We start from the raw sequence: 27,336 nt of genomic DNA on the forward strand, positions 1-27,336 counted from the left end.
TAAAAATTAATATTTTTTCTTGAACATTAACTTACCAGACACTGAATAACTGCACAAATTAATAAGCGTCATGCAAATAAAACTATTTTTCTTGTTCTCTGAAAGCAAAATATTTCCTGTTGCACACACCAAACAAGTCAGTCCAAGACCAATGACATGGCCATTGGCTGCTAAAATATTCACTGTTAGCATTAGTGGAGAGAAATGGTGCGCCTGCTCGTAAGGTGCGTAAGGGAAATGAATGCAACACGATTATAGTCATCAGTCGTTAGTGAATGTTGTAGTTTGTTATTAATAATTATGTATAATAGGATATTGTAAAAATTAAGTTATGAAATTTTTATTAAAACGTTTCTTACATACCGTTATATTGGCTGGGCCTCGAAAATATTCGTTGTGGGCCACAAGGAAGAAGATACAGGGAAACCTGTACAAATGAAGTGACGTGTCCCAGCACCATCTTTCTCTGTGGTAAGCATCAGTACTTAAGGTAGAACTAAAACAAGTGGAGATGATATATGTTTCAGGACATTAGAGAGGAGACCTTTTGCTTTAAACAATATGAAGTATAAATTAAAACAACACTAGGAAACATAAAATATGGAATCCTGGGAAGAGATCTTCGCCATCATTTATTCCAACCACCCTTAAGAAGCACTTAAGTTCCCTCTCATCTGAGGAGCTGTCCCAGCAACAGGGAGCTCATTTGCTTTGAGGAAGCTCCCTGCTTAACTCAATAACTCCAGCTACTAGAAAGTTCTTCCCTACTTCCAACCCAGTTATTTCCCGCTTCTTGGATAAGAGTCCTCCTGGGAGGGTCAAAGCGCTTGAAGAGGATGGAAGTACTAGATTTAGGCTAGGGCTATATGGGGACAGATTTGAGTGAAGCTAACAGGAGAGGAGGGACGGAGAGAGGGTGAGGCTGGGATGGAGGGTCTGTATGAGGGCAGTGGGCCCAGGTGCAGACAGTCACTGCGATAAGGGACACACGTTCTTCTGCTCTGGATGAGCCGCAATCAGCTTCCCAGGGACACTTGAAAAAGGTGTGAGGGGAAAGAAGTCCTTGCCCACCTCTTCGACCTTCTCCCCAGCCATCCTGCGGGCATGGTGGGGGACAGCCAAGGCTGACAAGGTGGAATGGAATGGGACAGATGACCCTGGCCATTCACACAGGCTTTCTGGATTCACATCCCCACTTACTAGCTCTGTGTGACCCTGGGCAATTTTCTATCTCTCTTTTTAATTTCTCAGGTGTAATAATACAGAATCTACCTCTTAGAGTTGTCATGAGAATGAAATGAGTCAATGTCTATACAACACTTACACCAGTACTTTACATGTAATAAGTGCTGTGTGTTTGTTAAAGGGAAAACATTTTGGAGTTCAAACTAAAGGAACCATTTCTGTAGTCACGTTTCTGTAGACGATTTCATGTACTGTTGTGTTTCTATTTTAATTATATTCCTGACAACCTCCTAAACGATGAAACAAGTTGAGAAGCACATTATAATGAAAGAGGCATTATAATGAAAGTCACTAAAAGGGTAAATCTTGAAAGTTCTCACCACAAAAAAAAAAAAAATTTTATGTGAGGTGATGGATGTTAACTAAACTTATTGTAGTAATTATTTCACTATATAAACACCTATCAAGCCATTATGTTGTATACCTAAAACTAATATGATGTTATATGTCAACTAGTGCCTCGGTGGCGACACCCCGCCGAGGCAATGCGGTTCCCTCAGAAGCCCCGCCCCCTAGCGGGGACATCACTCAACCGACCCTGAGAGCCTGCGCATGCGCAAGCAGGTCCTGCGCCACTTCCCCCGAAACCCGTCTGGGGAGGCCTCTGGCCACGTGGCTGTGACTGTTTCCCGCCCAGCCTGCCCTGCCCCCAAGCGTGTGGGTGAGCCTCAAAGCCTGTGCCAATGCCAGCCTGGCCAACCTCACATGTGACCAGCTTGCTGACCGCCGGTCCCCTGTCATCGAGTTCTGGGAGTAAGTCAGGTGCCTCTGGACCAGGCCCAGCCCGGGCCTCTCTCTGGGCTCCGCACGCCGAGTCTGCGTGGGTTGGGTGGGACCCAGTCCCGGGGGGATTCCCGGCAGGAGTCACTCCTGGGCCCTGCCTGCCCCCGGGGGACCCCCAGGCCAGTCCCTGGGGGAGCCGGGAGGGATGGGCCTGGTTTTTTCAGCACCGTTTCTCACTCCGGGTGCTGTCACTCCGCGGTGCCTGACCAGGGGAAGGGGAACGACCGCCCTGTGTGCTAGAGTAGCCACGAGCCCCCCCACCGCCGTCCAGGGGCTCCCGGGCTCCAGGCACACACACTGCGTGGCCTCCAGGTGACAGGCTTGGGCCCGGGCCTCGCCCGGGTGCTCAGGAGGGACCAGCTGGACACCGGGGCTGCAGGAGCGGGAGCACCAGCCCTGGGACAGCTCCCAGTGGCTCTGCCCTCTGCTCACACGCCCTCGTGGGCCCTCCCTCCCCAGGAACAAAGTCTTGCGGATCTCCAGGGGACTGGAGGTGCCAGGTGACCTCAACTGGGAGGTGACCCTGTGTCTGCTGGCCTGCTGGGTGCTGGTCTACTTCTGTGTCTGGAAGGGGGTCAAGTCAACAGGAAAGGTACAGCTGGAGGCGGGCAGGGCTGGGGGTGATGGCAGGGCTGGGGGGCAGCACTGCCTAGGGGGGGGGTCCTCTGCCAGGAACCACTGTTGCAACAGGTGACGGGGCCAGGGCCTAGGCCTGAGGAGGGGGCAGGTACTTCAAGCCAGGCCACGTGATCCCCACCCCATGGCTGGGTAGTCCTCCCTACCCTCCAAATCCAGGTCTAGCAGCCTTCTCCCTTGAGGGGGAGAAGCCCAGGCAGCAGCTGCCCTTCCCCTGTGTTGGGCATCCCCGGCCCCTCCCTCCTTCCTCGTTCCTCTCCATTCCTCACTCAACACCTGAGTCTGTTTGGACAGTCTGGGTGGACCTGCTGTATGGCTCTCTTGCCTGCCTGTCTGGCCCAGGGTCGAGTCTAGACACATGCCTTCCCCAGAAGCTCGCTGTCAGGTTCGGGAGACAAATGTGTGAACAGGCGCATAATAAGACAGTGTGCCGAGGGCTGTGGGACATGGCCAGGTCCCTGGAGGGCTGGCTCGTTCCCCAGCAGGGTCTGAAGAGCAGCCGCTTCCCGAGCTGGCGGTCCCACTTGGATGGAAGGCAGAGGCTTTTGCCGTCCGTCTCACTCTTGCCCGTCTCTGGCTGGCCCACTTCTAATCCCAGCTCCCGAGGACCCCGCCTCTCTGCAGAGGATGACCTGGACCTGCCTCCAGGCTGCTGTCCCACTCTCTGCCCGGGGAGGGCCCTGCCTCTCCCCTCCCTCTGCAGCCGACCTGCGCTTGCCATGGGGCTGCTAACGCCCAGCCAAGCACCTGGCTTCCTTTGGAAGGAGCCATGGCTCTGGGGAGTCTAAGGGGGGGCTGCTGGCTGGCTCATTCCTTACCTCTGAACACACTGTCCAGTGGTGGGGGACCGTGGCCTGCCCTGCTCAGGCTGCTCAGGCCGGGGGCCTCTAAGGGGGAGGTGGGTGCTGCCGGGCCCCTCTGAACAGCATGGCCCCCCAGATCGTGTACTTCACCGCTACGTTCCCCTACGTGGTCCTCGTGGTGCTGCTGGTACGTGGAGTGCTGCTGCCTGGCGCCTTGGATGGCATCATCTACTATCTCAAGCCTGACTGGTCGAAGCTGGGGTCCCCTCAGGTGAGGCAGAGGTAGTGGGAGGGAGACCAGGGGGCCAGCCCAACAGGGCCCCTCACACCTACTCTACCCTGGCCCGTGTCCAGGTTTGGATAGATGCTTCCTCACAGCGTGATGGCTTGCTTTCTGCCTCTTTGCTGGTTGACCTCACAGCAGAACCCTTTTCCCTTTCTCAGAAGCTGGTGCCATATTGGCTTCTATGTGTGTGGGACCGTGAGCCCTTGCTCCATGACACCAGGAGAGTGGGGGAAGCAGGACCAGAAGGGGAGGAGTCCCAGGGAGTAGGCAATCTCCGAGGGAGGAGAAATCCTGCCAAATCCCACGGGAGCTCCGGAGGGTAATTCCTACTTAGACTTTGTCACAACCTGAGGCAAAAAGGAGCTGGGCTTGTGGAATATTGTCCCTCTCAGAGGGAAGGGCAGGGAAAGGCCATGCGGAGGCACTGCCCGCCCTCTGCTTTTGCAGGGAAAGCAGCTCCAGTACCTGCCGAAGGGGCTTTTCTGTGAGAGGTAGAGTCCCAGGCGTGGGTTGTTGGAAGCAAAATCACGTTGAAGCCAGAAGGGGGCGCATCACAAAGTGAGAGGTCCTAGCCTGGCCGGTGTGGCTCAATGGTTGAGCACCCACCTATAAACCAGGTCACAGTTCGATACCAGGTCAGGACACATGACCAGGTTGCGGGCTTGATCCCCAGTAGGGGGTGTGCAGGAGGCAACCGATCCATGGTTCTCTCTCATCATTGATGTTTTTCTCTCTCTCTCTCTCTCCCTCTCCATTCTTCTCAGAAATCAATAAAAATATATATTAAAAAAGGTAAGAGGTCCCCGAGGATTTGGACGGAGCACCAGCAGTGCCCTCACATCCTGCCAGCACACAAGCTTCTCAGGGAAAGGGATCTTTTTCACTCACTCGGCGTCCACAGCGCCTACAAGAGTACAAGTGACATAGCAGGTGGTCCCTGGGTATTTGTTGAATTAAATGGAATTATCAAAGGAAAGAAGTATTTCCTTTATTGCTTGTTTTGTTTTGTTCTTTGTCCCTTGCCGCTAAAGGTCTTTCACGCCCAAGACAATGAAAAGTTTTCCTGCAGTTTTTTTCTGATTTTTTTTCTTTTTTTAGAGAGGAAGGGAGAGAGAAACATTGATCAGTTAGTTGCCTCCCCTATGTGCCCCAATGGGGGATCAAACCCGAAACCTAGGTATGTGCCCTGACCGGGAAGTGTTTGGTGAACTGGATAATGCTCCAACCAACTGAGCCACCAGGCCAGGGCTCTAATATGATTTATGGTTGTGTTTTCTTACATTAATTTTAATCCCCTTAGAGCCCTTTTCCCCTTAATGCTAACTGGTTTGTTGAGGTATAATTTGCATGCAGTGAAGTGTACAAATATTAACTTTATGGATTGATAAATTTTTACATATGTATATGCCCATATAACCAGAATCCAGATTAAGGTACAAAATATTTCCATCATTCCAGAAAGTTCTCTCAGGCCCCTTTCCAATCAGTAATTTCCCCCATAGAGGTAACCACTATTCTGACTTCTTACCACCATAGAATATGAAAATGAATTAAAAGTCTCAAATTGAAGAACAAAATCATTGAAATCATTTAAAATTTCAAGACAAACATAAAACAACTAGAGGCCTGGTGCACGAAAACTCGTGCACTGGAGGGGGTACCTCAGCCCAGCCTGTCCCCTCTCACAGTCCGGGAGCCCTCAGGGGATGTCCTTAGGAAGTGGGCCTAACCCGCAGACTGCCCTCCCTCTGCGGGAGGCAACCGGGTTGATCAGGGGAAGGTGCCGCCCCCATCACCCTGCTGCTGCTGCCACTGCCGGCTATGGTAGCTGTGAGGCCTGAACCCCGGGCCTTGCAGCCGCCAGGGATCACGGCTGCCTGAGCCCTGGGCCTCGAAGCCACCAGGGATCACGGCTGCCTGAGCCCTGGGCCTCACAGCCGCTATGGCTTTATCTGGATGGATGTCCGGAACAGCCACCAAGGATCACAGCTGCCTGAGCCCACGGCTGCCTGAGCCCTGGGCCTCGCAGCTGCTGGGGTTCATGGCTTCCTGAGCCCACAGCTGCCTGAGCCCACGGCTACTGTGAGCCCCAGGCCTTGCAGCTATCAGGGGTCACGGCAGCCTGAGCACTGGGCCTTGCAGCTGCCTGAGCCCATGGCTGCCTAAGCCCCCGGCTACGGTGAGCCCCGGGCCTCGCAGCCGCTGGTGCTCATGGCTGCCTGAGCTCTAGGCCTTGCAGCCATCAGGGCTCATGGCTGCCTGAGCCCACAGCTGCTGTGGGCCCCAGGCCTCGCAGCCACCAAGGATCACAGATGCCTGAGCCCCGGGCCTTGCAGCCACTGGCACTCATGGCTGCCTGAGCCCCAGGCCTCGCAGCCACTGTGGTTTTGTCCAGATGGACGTCCGGAAGACATCTGCCCTAATTAGCATATTACCCTCTTATTAGTATAGATTAGGTTGTTCTTTTACATGAAGCCAAACACTAAAACTCATTAAAATAGAGGTTTCTACCATGAAACATACATTAAAACAAGTGGCGGATAAACGCAAAATGGGTCTGATAAAGCTGAGGGGGCATGTCAAAGTGACTGTCCTTCCGCACTGCGGTCCACCTGGAATTGCTATTTGTGCATGGTAGCACCGTGCAGTCAAGGTTCATTATTGTCTGCGTGGACTTCCACCCAATGACCCAGCCCCCTTCATTGGAAAGGCCTTCATTTCCCCGAGGCTCTTCAGCCTTCCCTCTGTCATGAAGTGTCTGTGCATGTGAGGGTCTTCATCTCAGCTTTGCTTTCTCTCCCATTGGTCCAGCCTGCACCAACGCCACACTCTGTTGCAGAAAACATAAACTAGATTTCTAAAACAAATGGCACAATTCAAAGAAGGAAATAACAATAAATGCAATTGAAGCCCGGCTGGCAAGGCTCAGTGGTTGAGCGTCAATCTATGAACCAGGAGGTCACGGTTTGATTCCTGGTCAGGGCACATGCCTGTCCCCAGTAGGGGGCATGCAGGAGGCAGCCGATCAACGATTCTCTCATCATTTGATGTTTCTATCTCTCTCCCTCTCCCTTCTTCTCTGAAACCAAAATACATATACACATATATATGTACATACATACATACTAAAGGCCTGATGCACAAAATTTGTGCAAGAGTAGGCCTTCCTTCCCCCAGCTGCTGGCATCCGCTTCCCTCCAGCACCCAGGACCTAGGCTTCCCTTGCAGCCCTGGCTTCATCCAGAAGGTTGTCCAGTCAAATTAGCATATTATGCTTTGATTAATATATATAATGCAATTGAAGATCAAACAAAATAAAGAAGCAGGAAGCTGTAAACTTTAAGGGTGTCTGATAGAGTAAAAGGACCAGGGTATAAGGGGTCTGAGGTTCAAAGACCTTTTCAGTTAGGTTTCACAGCCTGCTTTTCAGGTCAGCCTTGCGGGCCAACCTGCTCTTCTTTGGCTCAAGAGTTTGGTCTGAAGTGTGTCAGGTAAAAGCATTCTGGGTGGTCGGTCTCATACTTCACCAAGGTGAGCAATTACATGAGGCTTCTCTTCCTTCCTCTCAGCCAGGATTTCCTGGGCCTGTCCCCTCTGTTGCCTTTGGCCTGTGCCCCCCAAACCTGAGCCCCCACTACTCTGGTTGTCCCTGCCTTGCTTCGTGCCCTAGAGATGCCGCTGAGCCAGCAGCACCCAGAGCTTCTCGGAGAAAAGGAAGGTGGTGGCACAAGAGACTCCTGCTGGGGAGAGGAAGGCCAAGGGCTGTTGCCTTTTAACATCACTAATGTGGGAGGCCATGTTACATGTGGTATCAGGGAAGGCCCTTGACTTTGCCAGTTACATTTTTTTTTGTTTTTATATTTTATTTTTCTTAAATTTACAATTGTTTTTATCTTTTAATATATATTTTTATCGATTTCAGAGAGGAATGGAGAGGGAGAGATAGAAACATCAATGATGCGAGAGAATGAGTGAGATCATGTGGTATTTTTCTTTCATTGACTGGCTTATTTCACTTAGCATAATGCTCTCCAGTTCCATCCATGCTGTTGCAAATGGTAAGAATTCCTTCTTTTTTACAGCAGCGTAGTATTCCACTCTGTAGATGTACCACTGTTTTCTAATCCACTCATCTGCTGATGGGCTTTAATTCTGATTGCAAATCTTTGCTATGGTAAATTGTGCTGCTATGAACATAGGGATGCATATATCCTTTCTGATTGGTGTTTCTGGTTTCTTGGGATTGGTGTTTCTGGTTTCTTGGGATTTCAGAACGGACTTGAGAGGGAGAGAGAAATAGAAACATCAGTGATGAGAGAGCATCATTGCTCGGCTGCCTCCTGCACGCCCCTTACTGGGTCAAATGGCAGCTCCATTTTTAACTTTTTGAGGAAACGCCATACTGTATTCCGCAGTGGCTGCACCAGTCTGCATTCCCACCAGCAATGGAGGAGGGTTCCTTTTTCTCTGCATCCTAATTTATCTTTATTGTTGAAAGTATCCCATTCCCCCCTCTTGACTCCCTCCACCCTGCACCCACCCTTTATTGCCAATTATCGAAGCTTGTGTCTGAAGAAAAAAGATGTCAAGATATGGTTTGGCTGAGCCCAGCCACACAGCTCAGTAGTTGAGCACTGACCTATGCACCAGGTCTCAGTTCAATTCCCAGTCAGGGCACAGGCTCTGGCTGCGGGCTCCATGCCCAGTGTGGGTTGCACAGGAGGCAGCTGATCAATGATTCTCTCTCATCACTGGTGTTTCTATCTCTCTATCCCTCTCCCTTCCTCTCTGAAATCAATAAAAAGAATTTAAAAAAAAATGGTTTGGCTGAGCAGAAGCAGTACTCATTACAGCCACCTGCTCAACTGCTTGCAGTGAAATAGCACGGATGTCGGTCATTCCACGTGAGTCTGTTAAATCTGTTGCAATCGAAAACAGCAATGAAGTCTATTTTCACATACTCAGCTTTCAAAACACGTTCTATGTTTATACTGAATGCCATCACTATAAACAAATAAGGAACTTAAGTCATGATTCCTCCTTACAAAACTTTTATTAATGCCAGAAATGAAATAGTAAAAACACAATGAATTTTTTTTAACATCAGTATAATTGTGGGTACAAAGATGGTATGAATGGGGACTGAGGGGGCCTTGAGAAGAGAAAGCGGGCCTGTGGGGAGTCTTCAGTCTCAAGTCAGACCTAAAGGCGTCGATTCGGTCGATCCTTGCTCCACAGACTGACTCCCACAGTCTCACGCCATGCCTTTGTAGCGGGCTGTGTGCTGGGCCTCAGGGCTCGTCCCTCCTCAAGAAAAACTTATCTCCCAAAGTTCTTAGGGACTTGTAGGCTTGAGACCCTTCACAACTCCCGATCCGGAGGAATTTTCTAACAAAACAGGATGGAAGGAAACAAACAAACAAGGAACTGCGGGAAACAATGTGGGATTAATTGCCGCACTGTCCCGTTCCGTTGATTCCCAAGTCTTCTAGAAGGAGCACCCTGCACAGTGTACAGGCGTGCTGTGTGCACTTGACTTGGAATGGAATCTGGGATGATTTCTGTGGAAAAAAAAATCTCAGAGGTCACAGTTTGATTCCTGGTCAGGGCACATGCCCGGGTTGTGGGCTCAATTCCCCAGTAGAGGGGCGTGCAGGAGGCAGCCGATCAATGATGCTCTCTCATCACTGATGTTTCTATGTCTCTCTCCCTCTCAAGTCCTGTCTGAAATCAAAAATATAAAAACTAGCCTGCTATATTGGTTAAATGTTTAACTCAGCCCTAATGCCTTGGCAGGGCCAGACCAAATGATTTGGCGGGCCTTATATGGCCCGCAGGCCAGATGTTCCCCACCCCTGCCCTATGGGAACTGGCAATCAGCAGCCCTGGATTCTTGCCTGAAGCTCTGCGCCTCTTTGCAAGTCACAGAGAAGAAGGCGGCTCTTTAGAGGCTCCAGCCTCCCTGTGTGATGAGCTGGCCACAGGGTGAGAGGAGCCCTGTTGTTGCTCTGTCTGGGCTAAGGACTCAACTCAGTTAAAGAACGTGGCAGGCCCAGGTGGTGTGGCTCAGTGGTTGAGTGCTGACCTATGAACCAGGAGACCATGGTTCCATTCCCAGTCAGGGCATGTGCCCAGGTTGCAGGCTCCATCCCCAGTGTGGAGTGTGCAGGAAGCAGCCGATGGATGATTTTCATCATTGATGTTCCTATCTCTCTCTCCTTCTCCCTTCCTCTCTGAAATCAATACAAAATTAAAAAAAAAAAAAGAGAGAGAACTCGGCACTTCACCCCACGTTGCTCCAGGAAGAAAATGATGTTACCAGATCCTGCTGCTTTTAACATCAAAATTACTTCTTTTATGATCTAAAAACACACACAAGACTTTGGCATTTACTTACCGGCAGGGAATTCTGAAACCCCGAAACCACGCAGCAAAGCCTACAGCTGCCCTGCGTAACCCTGTCATAGACCTGCCTGCCTATTTGACCTATCCCTCATACAGAGGACACATTGTCAGTGAAAATGTTGCAGAAACTGCTTCATTCCCAGTTGTTGCAATCTGTCTTCTGGCCACACGTGTTCGGAAGGATGAGGAAGGGGCATTAAGTCAAGCCCCACGCCCGAGTGTGACCTTCGTCTGAATGCCCTGGACCTCGGTACCCCACAAAGCAGAGGGGAAAACGAGCCAGGAAACGTGAGAGTGCAGCTCATTGTTTATGTTTGTTTGTGTTTTTTTCCTAATCATAACTCTATCACGGAAAAGCATAAGGTAGCCAGGGACAATTTGTGCCTTCCCAAAGTGGCAAAAATTCTTCCACCACCGTTAGCCAGCTTACGGGAAACACATGGCAAGGGGACCGTGCAATCCAAGAACGGATTTTGCACTGGTCAAAGTCAGGAGGTATTTCTCATGGTAATTACTGCTTATGTTAGAGTTCCCCATTTGAAACCTTGGCTGGACACACACACCTTTCAAGTATAAAAGCACCTGCTCAAAAGCCTATGAAAGGGAGAGGAGATGATGACTCATCTCAGGTCCTGTGCATGCTTCCCACTTGTCTCAAGTTTGACCAAACTGATCAATTCCATCAAAATCCTCAGAGTCGCCCTCGCTGGTTTGGCTCAGTGGATAGAGCGTCGGCCTGCAGACTGAAGGGTCCCAGGTTCCATTCCGGTCAAGGGCACATGCCCGGGTTGCAGGCTCGATCCCCAGTGCGGGGCATGCAGGAGGCAGCCTATCAATGATTCTCTCTCATCATGGATGTTTCTGTATCTCCCTCCCCCCTCTCCTTTCCTCTCTGAAATCAATATATAGAGAGGATTTATGTATATAAATCCTCTCTATATATTGATTTCAGAGAGTCAGTGTGAGATGGTAGAATGAACCTGCAATGGGCAGCCTGGCCAACTCTATTTAAACCCGACTCTGTGTCTCGGCTCCATGAGTGATCATGGGCAAAGTGCATCCTCCTCTGGTCCTCAGTTTGCTTTTCTTCAAGTGGGAGCAACAATTTCCACCAACCCGAGTTTCCGGGGACTTTTAGGGGGAAGAGGCGATGGTGCACGTGAAAACATGCCGGAAACAGGTAGCTGCTTAAACCATGACGTCCTCAGAGCCACTGGTGTCATCTGATATGGCCACCACAGAGCCCAGGAATCCTTGCCTCATCACTTAAATTGTCTTTCTTTGGGGAATAACAATGATCTATCTGCTGGAGTCTACGGAGTAAGGAGTGCAGATTCTCCCACCATTGCTGGCTTGATCTCTTCAGCCATGTCCTCGGGAGCTAGGACAAGATGGTCTCCACGGGCTTCTCTGCTGGGAAAATGTATCATTTCAGTGGAAGCATGGGAGAGAGGTCAACTTCAGGTATTGGAGTCAAATGATGTCTTCCTGTCAGTTAGGAATACTGGCTTTGATCTGCACTCCAAATCCTCCATTGGAGAGATTTGTCACCAAACTCTCGGAAAATAGTCTCTTGAGTCTTGTTTTTATTGTTCCTACCCTGTTGAGTGAATGAAGTTTTCTCCATCCCAGTCCATGGCCGTGCAATCCACCATCTCCACGCCTCTTGTGACTGTGGAGCCAGCTCTTAGCATCCCTGAGGCTCTGGGCACGGGCCGGTGTGGCCAGAGGAGGAAACTTCTGCGGCAGGTGGTGGTGGGTGTGGGGGCTGGACTCCATCATAGCCCCCTCTGGGAGGACGCTGCTTCCTTCTTCTCCCCGTCGAATGTACACAGACAGATCCTCTCTCCCAAGGGTTCTTGCCAAGCCCACGGACATTACACATTCTCTCTGCATCTTGACCTGTGGTTGAACATCGGTGTGATTGTAGTGAAAACACTCAAAGCCAGCCCCACACTTCCCTGTGTCACACAGGTCCAAGCCCACAGCGCTTACACTTTGGACTGCCTCTCGTCGGTCCACTCCTGCTTTGTGTTCTGGAGAGCTTGCGTCTTCTGCTCATCCACCTGGACATAGTCTACTCTTTGCTCTTCTGAAAGGAGAAGTTTCTGAAGGGGGAGAACAAAAAGGTTTTCATTACATTCCATTAAACATTCAGGAAAAGGTCAGTCCTTCCACGGAATATTACAGTGTTAAGTATTTGCTGCCCCTTCTTTCTGGGTCATTCTCTGCAGAAGCGTTATTATATCTTGTGTATGCATATGAATAGTTCTTCACCTCTGCTCCCTTCAACTTTGCTCTAGCCCCGTGGTCGGCAAACTGCGGCTCACGAGCCACATGCGGCTCTTTGGCCCCTTGAGTGTGGCTCTTCCTAAGCCTTAGGAGTATGCTAATTATGCTAATAACAATGTACCTACCTATATAGTTTAAGTTTAAAAAATTTGGCTCTCAAAAGAAATTTCAATCGTTGTACTGTTGCTATTTGGCTCTGTTGACTAATGAGTTTGCCGACCACTGTCCTAGGGCAATGGAAACTAAGGAGAAAATAAAAAATGGGACGACATCAAAATAAAAAGCTTCTGCACAGCAAAAGAAACCATCATCAAAGTGAATAGAGAGCCCACTGCATGGGAGAACATATTTCCCAAGGATACATCCAATTAGGGGTTATTCTCTAAAATATATAGGGAACTCATACAATTTAACAATAGGAAGACAATCCAATTAAAAAATGGGCAAAGGACCTAAATAGACACTTTTCCAAAGAGGACATACAGATGGCTAAGAGACAGATGAAAACATGCTCAAAGTCACTAATCATCTGAAATGAGATATCACCTCACACCTGTCAGAATGGCTACCATCAACAAATGACAGTGCTGGTGAGGTTGTAGAGAAAGGGGAACCCGCCTTCATTGCTGGTGGGAATGCAGACTGGTGCAGCCACTGTGGAGAACAGTATGGAGTTTCCTCAAAAACTTAAATATGGAACTGCCAGTTTGTCCGAGAAAGGAGGGGCGTTTATCTGAGGTGTCCTTTGAGATAAACTTCAACTGTGCAGGTGTTCAGACATTCAAAGACTACTTTACGCAGGCAGGACCAGGGTAGGCAATTTCATCTGACCTTATATTAGTGTAATTATGACTGCCGGAGGAATTATGCCACACAAATAGTTATAGTTGCAATTCACACAGCAATTTATTCTCCTTGTATCATTGCAGTGGGCACAAAGTTTATCAACACACAGCACACTGTTACTCACAAATTCCTGGTGCCGTGGGACAGGCTTAAAGGGAGCTCCCAAAGCTGGCTTCCTCTGGTGGCAGCAGGGGCGCCTTCTCTGGCTGGCTGGGCAGGTCAGGAACCAAGTTTCAGTTTCAGGGCAGCGCTGCCTTCAGAGATGCCTGCACACACACAGCGAGGATCCATCTGAGGCCGCACCATTCGTCTGTCTTCTGCACCGAATGGAGCTGAGTGGGCGGGGAGGGGGACTGCGCCCAAATGAAGGCGATCAGCGAAGGTAACTTCCAGCCATCAGAGCCAGCAGTGCAGCGCAGGGATCAAAGCGATCAGCGATGACCAGGCGTCCAGCGATCAAGCGATGATCAATTCGAATGGTGTTCGGGGACCCTTTAAATAGCCTGTAGTACCCACGGCAGGCCAGGGGGGGATGATACATTTTCCCAGCAGAGAAGCCCGTGGAGACCATCTTGTCCTAGCTCCCGAGGACATGGCTGAAGAGATCAAGCCAGCAATGGTGGGAGAATCTGCACTCCTTACTCCGTAGACTCCAGCAGATAGATCATTGTTATTCCCCAAAGAAAGACAATTTAAGTGATGAGGCAAGGATTCCTGGGCTCTGTGGTGGCCATATCAGATGACACCAGTGGCTCTGAGGACGTCATGGTTTAAGCAGCTACCTGTTTCCGGCATGTTTTCACGTGCACCATCGCCTCTTCCCCCTAAAAGTCCCCGGAAACTCGGGTTGGTGGAAATTGTTGCTCCCACTTGAAGAAAAGCAAACTGAGGACCAGAGGAGGATGCACTTTGCCCATGATCACTCATGGAGCCGAGACACAGAGTCGGGTTTAAATAGAGTTGGCCAGGCTGCCCATTGCAGGTTCATTCTACCATCTCACACTGACTCTCTGAAATCAATATATAGAGAGGATTTATGTATATAAATCCTCTCTATATATTGATTTCAGAGAGTCAGTGTGAGATGGTAGAATGAACCTGCAATGGGCAGCCTGGCCAACTCTATTTAAACCCGACTCTGTGTCTCGGCTCCATGAGTGATCATGGGCAAAGTGCATCCTCCTCTGGTCCTCAGTTTGCTTTTCTTCAAGTGGGAGCAACAATTTCCACCAACCCGAGTTTCCGGGGACTTTTAGGGGGAAGAGGCGATGGTGCACGTGAAAACATGCCGGAAACAGGTAGCTGCTTAAACCATGACGTCCTCAGAGCCACTGGTGTCATCTGATATGGCCACCACAGAGCCCAGGAATCCTTGCCTCATCACTTAAATTGTCTTTCTTTGGGGAATAACAATGATCTATCTGCTGGAGTCTACGGAGTAAGGAGTGCAGATTCTCCCACCATTGCTGGCTTGATCTCTTCAGCCATGTCCTCGGGAGCTAGGACAAGATGGTCTCCACGGGCTTCTCTGCTGGGAAAATGTATCATTTCAGTGGAAGCATGGGAGAGAGGTCAACTTCAGGTATTGGAGTCAAATGATGTCTTCCTGTCAGTTAGGAATACTGGCTTTGATCTGCACTCCAAATCCTCCATTGGAGAGATTTGTCACCAAACTCTCGGAAAATAGTCTCTTGAGTCTTGTTTTTATTGTTCCTACCCTGTTGAGTGAATGAAGTTTTCTCCATCCCAGTCCATGGCCGTGCAATCCACCATCTCCACGCCTCTTGTGACTGTGGAGCCAGCTCTTAGCATCCCTGAGGCTCTGGGCACGGGCCGGTGTGGCCAGAGGAGGAAACTTCTGCGGCAGGTGGTGGTGGGTGTGGGGGCTGGACTCCATCATAGCCCCCTCTGGGAGGACGCTGCTTCCTTCTTCTCCCCGTCGAATGTACACAGACAGATCCTCTCTCCCAAGGGTTCTTGCCAAGCCCACGGACATTACACATTCTCTCTGCATCTTGACCTGTGGTTGAACATCGGTGTGATTGTAGTGAAAACACTCAAAGCCAGCCCCACACTTCCCTGTGTCACACAGGTCCAAGCCCACAGCGCTTACACTTTGGACTGCCTCTCGTCGGTCCACTCCTGCTTTGTGTTCTGGAGAGCTTGCGTCTTCTGCTCATCCACCTGGACATAGTCTACTCTTTGCTCTTCTGAAAGGAGAAGTTTCTGAAGGGGGAGAACAAAAAGGTTTTCATTACATTCCATTAAACATTCAGGAAAAGGTCAGTCCTTCCACGGAATATTACAGTGTTAAGTATTTGCTGCCCCTTCTTTCTGGGTCATTCTCTGCAGAAGCGTTATTATATCTTGTGTATGCATATGAATAGTTCTTCACCTCTGCTCCCTTCAACTTTGCTCTAGCCCCGTGGTCGGCAAACTGCGGCTCACGAGCCACATGCGGCTCTTTGGCCCCTTGAGTGTGGCTCTTCCTAAGCCTTAGGAGTATGCTAATTATGCTAATAACAATGTACCTACCTATATAGTTTAAGTTTAAAAAATTTGGCTCTCAAAAGAAATTTCAATCGTTGTACTGTTGCTATTTGGCTCTGTTGACTAATGAGTTTGCCGACCACTGCTCTAGCCATTTGACTTGCTTTGACTAATATAATGTGAGTGCAAGTGACACGTGCCAATCCTGTAGAGCAGGGGTGGGGAACGTCTGGCTCGTGGGCCATATAAGGCCTAAGAAATCATTTGGTCTGGCCCTGCCAAGGCATTAGAGGTGAGTTAACTAAATGTTTGACCAAATATAGCAGGCTAATTTTCAAGGTGATAATTTTGTATGGCCCGAGAATGGTGTTATAAATATCCAAATAGCCCTTGGAGGAAAAAAGGTTCCCCACCCCTGCTAGGGAAAAGAGGCATCCTGTGATTCTGCAGTCTCTCCTTTTCCCCTGCCAGGAGATCAGCTTGCCTCAGCTGGAGTTGCTCCTTCTGCCTGGGCCCTGGATTGAAGACAACCCAGAATACCAGTAGTGGATTGTCCCATTAGCCACAACTGAAAAAGCCTTTTCTTTTGCAAGACACTGGGATTTGGGGGATGTTTGTCTTGACTGAATAGCCTACCAACTGACTAATGCATCTTTTTTACTTATTGGTCTCACCTTTCTGACCACCTTTTCTGGAATATCAGTTCAGGTTTTTGGAATGAAATTAGAGGTAAAGGAGAAATGGGAGTTCATCCCGCAAAAGGAAAGGAAAGTCTTACAGGCTTTTCTCCCCCTACACACACACACACACACACACACACACACACACACACATCATACTGTATATCCTGTTTGGCAGGTTGCTTTTCTCATCAAACAATACACTGTTAAGCAGTTTAGATTATGACCACCCCTTGATTGAAAATATTCAGTTGTTGTCCACTGCTTACCATTCGTTCATTCCATGGTTTACACTAGTTACACAGGCAACACTAGTTCATGGGCAACACTAGTTAATGGCTAATGTCGCTTATATGTACTTATTCATTTAATCCTCCCCACAGGCATCAATGCATGTGTTATACTTTCTGATCCCCGTATTACAGACTAGAATACTACCCAAAAGATTTGAAACTGTCCAACCTGACCTTTGAGTCCCTTTACTGAGGGATTCCAATTCCAACTGAGACCTCCTGTCACCAATCCCCAGCCTAGCCACACTAGACCATGACTCCTTTTCTAAGCAGACCTTTCCGATGCCTGAAGTGCCCTCTACCTCACCCTCATCTCTGCCAGAGAATTTTTTTTCCATAAGCTTTATGGTCCAAGTTTTAAAGAGTACGAATACTACAAACATGTGTATGTATACAGGCCGACCTTGAAGATATTGCAGGTTCAGTTTCAAAACACTGCAAGAAAGTGAGTATCGCCATAAAGCGGGTTGTAATCTTTTTGCTGGTGAAAGGCCTTGCCTAAAACACAACATCTGTGGAGAACAAAAAAGTGAAGTGCAATAACACCAGGTCTGCCTAGCACTAGCTGGTTTGGCTCAGTGGATAGAGCGTCGGCCTGCAGACTGAAGGGTCACATGCCTGGGTTGTGGGCTCGATTCTCAGTAGGGGGCGTGCAATAGGCAGCCAATCAATGATTCTCTCTCATCACTGATGTTTCTATCCCCCTCTCCCTCTCTGAAATCACTACACACACACACACACACACACACACACACATATATATACATATATACAGGTCTGCCTATACATCCAAAGAACATAACCTAGAGGGAATACTGCAGTATTTCTGGGAGGCAGAATCAGGGTTGGTTTTAATATTCTTCACTATACATGTCTATATGCTTAAAACTTTTGAAAGAGAACACGCATGGTTGAATTATCAGAAAAATCTAAACAGAAATGAAATCTGGGAATTCTCAGACATAAAGTCCTTCCTACCTGCTGTACAGGAGCTGGTGACGCTGAATTGAAGTCCAGGGCTAAGTAATCCAGGCTGAATTTCTTTGTCCACATCACAGAACCACCACTCAGGGAGTTGCCTGTTCGGTGTTCCTCCTAGGAACCAACATCACAGACTCAGGTTAACAATGTCTGGCTGGGCTGCCCAAGGGAAGGAGGGTGAGCCATGTCTTCACTTGAGCAGCTGCCATCAGATCATAACAGACTAGTCTGATGAGCCCTGTGCAGCTCATCCTGCATGTTAGAGTGATAGGAGGCATTTGAAATAAAAAAAAAATAGCCAATCCAGTCTTCACATGAAGCTATCCCTTTATTCACCATGAAAACAGTTGACCAGGCCCAGCCAGTGTGGCTAAGTGGTTTGAGCATCAACCGATGAACCAGGAGGTCATGGTTCGATTCCCAGTAGGGGGCGTGCAGGAGACAGCCAATCAATGATTCTCTCTCATCCTTGATGTTCCTTTCTCTCTCCCTCTCCCTTCCTCTCTGAAATCAACAAAAAAATAAATTTTAAAAAAGAAAACAGCCAGAGAGAGACCAAGATGGCGGCATAGGTAAACACCGGAGACTGCTGCCGCAAACAACCACTTCAAAAATACAACTAAAAGACGGAACGGACATCACCCAGAACCACAGGAAGGCTGGCTGAGGAGAGACTCTTCAACTAGAAGGAAAAATAACAGCACACCGAGGCTCAGAGGAGGCGCAGTGTGGAAAAAACTCAGGTGCGGAGGTGCGCGCGCAAAGCGGGCTGGTGGCTGAGAGCGCGGTTGTCGTTTTCGGTCAGGGGGGAGTCTCAGACTCTGAGCTCCAGATACGGGCGAATCGCTGGGGACTCGGACCCAAACGGGAGAAGCGGGAGTGTCTGGCATCAGTTGGAAGGCAGCTTTCCCTCCGAGGTTTGCAGCGGTTCCGGGGGTTCTGAGAAGCAGAGCCTCTGGGAACAGGACTGAGGGCACCATAACGGCTCCCTCCGCCCGCCCTGTTGAGCCCGCCCCGCCCAAGCCCTGCGCAGAGCCATTTGCCGGATCGCCTCAGGCAAAGGCTAGATTAGCACCTCCCCAGAGGACAGAAGTTTTCCGCGGCAGACACAGCTGATTCACACAGCCAGTCGGCCTGGTGGTCAAATCCCTCTAGTATTAACTACAACAATCAAGGCTCAACTAGAACAAGACTGCGCACAAAGACCACTAGAGGGTGCACCAAGAAAGCATAAAAAATGCGGAGACAAAAAAACATGACAGAAATGGAGGATATAGAGCTAAAAATCGCAATTTTGAGGGCTTGCAAAAATGTGCTAGAAGCTGTCAATAAACTTGAGGAGAGAGTCACGAAAACTAATGAGACCCTCGATGCTATGATAAAGAACCAACTAGAAATTAAGCATACACGGACTGAAATAAAGAATATTATACAGACACCCAATAGCAGACCAGAGGAGCGCAAGAATCAAGCCAAAGATTTGAAATGCGAAGAAGCAAAAAACACCCAACCGGAAAAGCAAAATGAAAAAAGAATCCGAAAATACGAAGATAGTGTAAGGAGCCTCTGGGACAGCTTCAAGCGTACAAACATCAGAATAATTGGGGTGCCAGAAGATGAGAGACAGCAAGATATTGAAAACCTATTTGAAGAAATAATGGCAGAAAACTTCCCCCACCTGGTGAAAGAAATGGACTTACAGGTCCAAGAAGCGCAGAGAACCCCAAACAAAAGGAATCCAAAGAGGACCACACCAAGACACATCATAATTAAAATGCCAAGAGCAAAAGACAAAGAGAGAATCTTAAAAGCAGCAAGAGAAAGAGACTCAATTACCTACAAGGGAATACCCATACGACTGTCAGCTGATTTCTCAACAGAAACTTGGCAGGCCAGAAGGGAATGGCAAGAAATATTCAAAGTGCTGAATACCAAGAACCTACAACCAAGAATACTTTATCCAGCAAAGCTATCATTCAGAATTGAAGGTCAGATAAAGAGCTTCACAGATAAGGAAAAGCTAAAGGAGTTCATCACCACTAAACCAGTATTATACGAAATGCTGAAAGGTATCCTTTAAGAAGAGGAAGAAGAAAAAGGTAAAGATACAAATTGTGAACAACAAACATGCATCTATCAACAAGTGAATCTAAGAATCAAGTGAATAAATAATCTGATGTACAGAATGAACTGGTGATTATAATGAATCAGGGACATAGAAAGGGAATGGACTGACTATTCTTGGCGGGGAAAGGGGAATGGGAGATGCGGGAAGAAACTGGACAAAAATCGTGCACCTATGGATGAGGACAGAGGGTGGGGAGTGAGGGCGGAGGGTGGAAAGAAATGAAAGAAAAAAAAAAAAAGAAAAGAAAACAGCCAGAATCTCGCCCAAGAAGAATTTGTTTTATGGATCTGATGGGCCCACGATACCTTAGAGATTAAATCCTGAAAAGATCAACCACACTTACTAAAGTTCTAGTAAAGTCACCCCAAATGCACTTAAAGATACTTTTATGATACAATGATAACATGGGTGTAACACTCACCCACGGACTTACCACCAGCTTCACAAATGGAATACTACCAATAGCCATGAAGCACCTATTCCCACTTACACCTCCTTCTCTTCCCCCAAGAGGTTAAGCACTATCTTGAATTTGGTGTTTCCCACTCCTTTTCTTTTTAAATATGGTTTTATGAGTGTTTAAGTACTATCCTTAAATCACATATTATTTACTGGTAGTTTTGCCTGTTTTGAACTTCTATCAATACAACCATACGGTATGTATTTTTGGTGGCTTCCATTTTGGTTTCATATTGCATACTTCGCATTCACCCATGTCGATGCAATAGCCCTATTTCATTCATTTTCCTTGGGATAGATGATTCCACTGCATGATTTAACTGTTTCACTACCAATGACATTTGAGTTGCTTCCAGTTATAAGCAACAGTACCATGAGCATTCGTGCACCTGCAGGAAAATTTCTATCCAACAAAGTATTGGAAAGCAATTAGGCAAGAAAAAGAAATGAGAGGCATCCCAACTGGGAAAGAAGAAGCAAAGTAACCTGTTTGCTGATAACATGGTCTTATATCTAGAAAACTCTAAAGATTCCACTCAAAATAATAATAAACTCAGCAAGGAGACAAGATCAACACCATAAATTTGAATGCATTTCTATACACTAATAATGAGCAATCTGAAAAGGAAATTAAGAAAAGCACTTAATTTACAATAGTACCAAAAAGAATAAAATATTTAGGAATACATTTAGCCAATGGGACAGACTTATACACTGAAAACTACAAAATATTGCTGAAAGAAAGTTGAGCACACATAAATAAATGGAAAGACACCTATATTCATGGATTGGAGGGTAGGAAGGTTTAATTATTAAGATTACAACATTAGCCAAAGCAACCCATATTAGACACATCACACACATTAGGATGGCCATTATACAAAACCAACAAACAAAAAATGGGAATAACAAGTGTTGGTGAGGATGCAGAGAAATTGCAACCATTTTGCATAGCTGTTGGGAATATAAAATGGTTTGGCCACTGGAAAACAGTTTGGTGGTTCCTCAAAAATTATGCATAAATTATCATGGGATTCAGCAATTCCACCTCTAGGTATATATCTGAAAGAATCAAAAGCCGAGATCCAAACAGATGCTTGTACACCAATGTTCACAGCAGCATCTATATATATAAAAGGCTAATATGCAAAGTGTCCCCTTGGGAGTTCGATTACTCGCTATGATGTGTGCTGACCACCAGGGGGCGGCACAGAACAAAGGAAGGCCCGGCTGACAGCTGGGGAAGTAAGGCTCCAATCGGCCCTGATTGTCGGCCAGGCCTAGGGACCCTACCCGTGCAAGAATTTCATGCACTGGGCCTCTAGTTATTCATAATAACCAACCGGTAGAAACAACCCAATTGTCTACCAACAGATGACTAGATAGACAATAAGTGGTGTGTGCATACAATGGATTATTAGCCCTAAAAACTGAAATTCTGATACATGCTGCAGTAGGGATGGGTCTTGAAAATACGTTAAATGAAAGAAGGCAGACACTAAAGGACAATATTGTGTAATTCCACTTATATGAGGTACCTAGAATAGGCAAATGTACAAAGACAGAAAGTAGAATAGAGGTTACCAGGGGCTCACTGGTCTTTCTCACAAACTCAAAGATCAGAAATGAACTGCTAGTGCCTGGAATGCCTATGCACTTGCTTCTATTTTGTTATAGATTCACTTCCCTTTTCTGTTCTCTGGAGACAGAGCACAGCTGGTCCAGCATCCTTTCTTTATAAGAGTGTTTTCTTCTACAAGTTTCCCAAGGGCCATTACTAAGTGTGAAAAACATTGGGAAGATCACAGCACATTTGTATATGAGTCACTTTCCATCTGCATACGGTTAAGTGCACTTACAGCGCAATTTTTATCAAACAGAAAGGCAAAATAAAGCCTTTAATTACTGCTTCACTGGAGATTACTGTTTCCAGATTCTGAATTGCCTATTATCCTCATGTATAGGGGGGCAGAACTGTCTTCTCAAAAGTATATAAAGCGCCTGGCTGGCATAGTTCAGTGGTTGAGCATCGAACTATGAACCAGGAGGTCACGGTTCGATTCCCAGTTTGATTCCTGGTCAGGGCACATACGTGGGTTGCGAGCTCCATCCCCAGTAGGGAGCGTGCAGGAGGCAGGCGATCAATGATCCTCTCTTATCATTGATGTTTCTATCTCTCTCTCCCTCTCCATTCCTCTCTGAGATCAATAAAATATATATATTTTTAAAAGTATATAAAGTCACATTGAACATTGTCCAAGATCCCTTTTCAAAATTTCATAGTTCAAACAGATTCTCACTAGAGAATTATTTCTAGAGTTCCTACATTTTACTTTATTTTTAAAATTTATTGATTGTTGACAGTATTACAGGTGTCCCCCTATTTCCTCCCACCTCTTCCCCCCACTACCCAGGCCCCACCCCGCCCCAGGCCTTCCCCACACTATTGTGTCTATGGGCTGCGCATATACGCATACGTTCTTCGGTTAATCTTTTTAAAATTGTGGAATGGGCACAGTTCCAGGTAAAGGGCCTGATAATTGTCAGATGTGCTAAAAGCCCCTTCCTCTCTTCAAAACCCATGCTCTAATAGAATCCAAGCTAAAGAGAATAGAAGGGATATGAGAGGGCAGGAGGGAGAGGTTAGGACTAGAACTGTAAATGGTTCATCAAGGGACAGAAATGTCAGGCCTCTAGCCCCGGCCGGCGTGGCTCAGGGGTTGAGCGTCGACCTATGAACCAGGAGGTCATGGTTCAATTCCCGGTCAGGGCACATGCCCGGGTTGTGGACTCGATCCCCAGTGGAGGGAGTGAAGATGATTCTCTCTCATCATTGATATTTCTATCTCTCTCTCCTTCTCTCTTTCTCTCAAATAAATAAAATATACAGTGGGGCCTTGAATTATGAGTGTCCCGACTAATGAGTTTTTCGAGATACGAGCCGTCTCTCGGCCGATTTTTTGCTTTGAGTTGCGAGCTAAAATTCGGGTTAGGAGCCAGCTTCAGATACCCCACCGCTAGTTGGCGCAGCGAACGTCACAGTGAACGCCACAACATCAGCCCAGCATGACGTGTCTCACTCATTCACAATTGATTTGACATACGAGTACTTTGAGTTACGGGCTCCGTTCTCGTAAGTCAAGGCCCCACTGTATTTAAAAAAAGACATGTCAGGTGTCTATCCACTCAGGTCTACAGAAAGACTCTATAACCCCAGGGCAACCCCGCTCAATGGGACTCTAAGTGATTCATCCTTTGGAAGGTTGAGGGGCAGTCAGGGCAGGGCCACCTGTGGTCTGGTGGAGGGAACCATCCAATGTGGGAGTTTGCACAGCTTAGATTCTGGATATCCAGGGAACTACCAACCTAGTGGGGTCAAACAGGATATCACAACCCTGGTGAAAAGAATGACTGGCATTGCCATTTTCCCATTACACATGCCTAAACCCTGGGTACTCTTGAAATATGGTGGCCTCAAAATGGTACAAGGAACTGAATATCGCAGGGAAAAATACCACCTTCCAATCGACTGTTCGCAGCCTACAAAGCACTGCAACCTATTACAACCAAGTGACTGTATGAAGATTGTATGGGGCTTTCTGAAGTGTATGTTTTCTTTCTAACACACTCGTAAGAATATAGATTGGAGTGAAGAATAAGAAGAGTATGAAAAATATAGGATTACCATCTGGATGTAGCTTTCTTCCTCTTCTCTGGAAACAGAATTGGCAAAAAATCTTGCAGAATTAATACCGTTTCTTCCTGGAGAGAGAAAGCTGGTCCGATTGCTAAGAACAAAAATATAGATGAGGTCAAAGCAATGTCTTACAGCTGCTCTGAAAGCCAGCCAGGAACTGACATGGCCCCTGTGGGGTTTCAGCCCTCCCCTTCCAGATACAACTTCCTTCCGGCCAAAGCAATTCTTAAAGCAGTAGAGACTGCCCAGCAGCTTCTGTCCTACTCTGGGGCAAATGACTCCCAATTCTCAAAGGCTACTTTTTTCCAGGCCCTCCTCGTGACACAGCTCATGAGCTTTCTAGAAACAGACCAAGACATCAGATCATTTAGGAAAAAACCCACTACTCCTTTGGGGCTCTCTTATTTCCATTCAAAATAACCAGGAGTCCGGTCAGTGTGGTTCAGTGGTTGAGCGTCGACCTATGAACCAGGAGGTCACGTTTCGATTCCCGGTCAGGGCACATGCCCGGGTGGCACGCTTGATCCCCAGTGTGGGGCATGCAGGAGGCAACCGATCCATGATTCTCTCTCATCATTGATGTTTCTCTCTCTTTCCCTCTCCCCTCCTCTCTGAAACCAATAAACATCTATTTAAAAAGAAAAGAGCCTATCTTTGCTGATACTGGACTTGTAGCATGCAAATAAGGCCCGGATGTACAGTGCAGCTATTTGTGGCCATGAGGATTGTGCAACAAAGAAGAGTTCTCCAAAGAAAGAGGAACGAGCAAATGTGAAGGGAGAAGTAAACGTGAGAGATGGAGAGAGATTCCTCGGGTTCCCGACAGCAGTCTCCTTCCTGATTCCAGTATCTTGAGACGCTGTTATATTCCTTCCTTTGTGACCTACAATCACTTCTGGCTTGTGATTAGGAACCACGTCTCTTCTTTTGCTTGAGCTACATCAAGTGGGCCTAACACTAAGACTGGGAGTGTCTGTGCTGAGTGAGGCCCCTTTGAGCAATCAGAGACTTACCAAGGCACAGTGTGGGTCCTGGTTAGACAGGCATGTTCCCGGATGGTAGAGAGGTTTCTCAGATCTAGCGGAGGTGGCCGTGCTACAAGATAACACACACAGTATCCACGAGGGTAAGTTCTCAGGAGTTCAAGGCCAGAATCTAAAGACTATAAAACTCTGACACTGCACTTAGCTAGCACATCAAACGCAAATTTACTAAGAAGCAGCACCGATGACGAATGTGAATTTCACTGTCCTACTCTTTCCTGCCTCACTGGGAATAGAGAGAGGACAACTACTGAGCAAATGGTCACATGACCAGCTGGAGGTAACAATGAGGCAATACATTTAGTCAATATACACTTAATAAGGACTCATTATACTATGTCAGGTGTGGTTCTAAGTCAGGAGTGGGGAACCTTTTTTTCTGCCAAGGGCCATTTGGATATTCATAACATCATTCGTGGGCCATACAAAATTATCAACTTAAAAATTAGCCCCCCAGTGTGGTTCAGTGGTTGAGTGTTGACCTATGAACCAGGAGGTCACGATTCAATTCCCAGTCAGTGCACATGCCCGGGTTGTCGGCTCAATTCCCAGTGTGGGGCGTGCAGGAGGCAGCCGATCAGTGATTCTCTCTCATCATTGATGTTTCTATCTCTCCCTCTTGCTTCCTCTCTGAAATCAATAAAAATATATTTTTTAAAAATTAAATAAAATTTAAAATTCAGTTTCTCAGTTGCACTAGCCACACAAAGTTCTGTTGGACAGCATTGCTATAGAAAATTAACCGAACAAAAGAATAATGTCTACCTCAAAGTTACAGGTCCCTGCTAAATAGTTTCTGACCAGAATGAATGGTTATTTCCTCTGAACCTCGTAAGACAGGGTCTGTTCTCCTATTTAGTACAGACTTCATAATTCTTCTTCTTCTTCCAGATGTTTTTTATATCTTCTTTCCTCTCAGACTGAAGAACCCTCCTTGCTTCCTCATCTTTGCATCCCACCCCATGCCCAGAACAGCACTATCCACACTGTGAATGTGATTTGACTCAAATTGAATGGGTGAGACTGGAAGGGACCAGACATGAGTAAGGGATTTAGTTACCAGCTTTGGGCACGGCTGCCTGAAGGAGTAGTTTTCCCAAAGGGCAAAGGGGGGGGTGGGGGGGGGGGGATGTACCAGATGTGAGGGTCTGAGATCAGTCATGGTACCGAATATTTCCTGGGAATCACCTAGCCCTAACTAGGCAGGTGACAGTGGGCAGGAATGAAGTTAGAAAAGTGACTTTGACCTGCTTTTCCTCTTTCCCCCTTCCCCTGTCTCCCTGCCCGGCCATGCTGCTCAGCAGCCCAGGGAGGCTGCCTGGGAGCAATGCAGAAGCTTTAGGGAGCTCTGTGCACACAGGAGCCAGACTGCTCATGGCCGAAGTCTTCTGCCACCTGACACAACTCATGCACAGGGCACTGAGCAATAAGTTGCATATGATCAGGTCTGACATTCAGAAATGAGTGTCAGCCCTGGCTGGCGAGGCTCAGTTGGTTGAACATCAATCGCCCCACGCACCGAAAGGTTGCCAGTTTGATTCCCGGTCAGGGCACATTGCCCGCATTGCGGACTCGATCCCCAGTAGAGGGTGTATAGGAGGTAGCCCATTGATGTTTCTCTCCCTCTCCCTTACACTCTCTCTCAAATCAATAAATACATTTTTTTAAAAGAAATTTGTGCCTGAACCGGTTTGGCTCAGTGGATAGAGCGTCGGCCTGCAGACTGAAGGGTCCCAGGTTCGATTCCGGTCAAGGGCATGTACCTTGGTTGTGGGCACATCCCCAGTGGGGGGTGTGCAGGAGGCAGCTGATTGATGTTTCTCTCATCGATGTTTCTAACTCTCTATCCCTCTCTCTTCCTCTCTGTAAAAAATCAATAAAATATATTTAAAAAAAAAAAAGAAGAAAAAAAAGAAATTTGTGTCAAAGGCCATTCTCGGCTACCTCATAGGAAGAGGGCACTGTGATGACATTCAGGTGCTGTTTTAAATAAGAGATGCCTGGGAGGTTCCATTCCCATCCACCATCACTTATTTCTGGGCCGTTTGCCTCTGGAATGAACTTGGCTTTGGAGGCTGTATTTGCAGGGTCACAGGGCCTATAAATCCGCTGACTCCTTTTATCATGATAACCTGGGGCAACAAGGTTCCCCGGGCCTTCCCATTCAATTCCAGCCGTTTCTCCTCACCCTGAAACTTCCCGGTCCCATAGGATGGTTCCTCTAGTGTTTCCTTCCCAGAGAGGGTCAGGAAGGACCCCCCCCCCCCCT

General features: G+C 47.6%; 1 protein-coding gene and 1 long non-coding RNA gene across 2 annotated transcripts in view; one reads left to right on the plus strand and one right to left on the minus strand.

The window, feature by feature from the left end:
* Positions 1-1,912: 1,912 nt before the first annotated feature.
* On the plus strand, positions 1,913-3,836 carry LOC102255068. The gene is made up of 4 exons (XR_314660.2): positions 1,913-1,998; positions 2,488-2,620; positions 3,604-3,738; positions 3,822-3,836. It is a non-coding gene; the product is annotated as an uncharacterized LOC102255068 (long non-coding RNA).
* Positions 3,837-15,405: 11,569 nt separating this feature from the next.
* GAB3 (GRB2-associated binding protein 3) overlaps positions 15,406-27,336 on the minus strand; it is a 34,493-nt gene continuing 22,562 nt past the window's right edge. The window contains exons 7-10 of the mRNA XM_014532370.1: positions 25,038-25,119; positions 24,013-24,115; positions 17,738-17,854; positions 15,406-15,522 (exon numbers count right to left, since the gene is read on the minus strand). Of these exons, the coding sequence (XP_014387856.1) occupies positions 15,406-15,522; positions 17,738-17,854; positions 24,013-24,115; positions 25,038-25,119 (419 nt within the window). The remainder of the gene's footprint in view (positions 15,523-17,737; positions 17,855-24,012; positions 24,116-25,037; positions 25,120-27,336) is intronic.

The sequence above is a fragment of the Myotis brandtii genome, unplaced genomic scaffold (assembly GCF_000412655.1).
Source record: "Myotis brandtii unplaced genomic scaffold, ASM41265v1 scaffold889, whole genome shotgun sequence".
Taxonomy (NCBI): domain Eukaryota; kingdom Metazoa; phylum Chordata; class Mammalia; order Chiroptera; family Vespertilionidae; genus Myotis; species Myotis brandtii.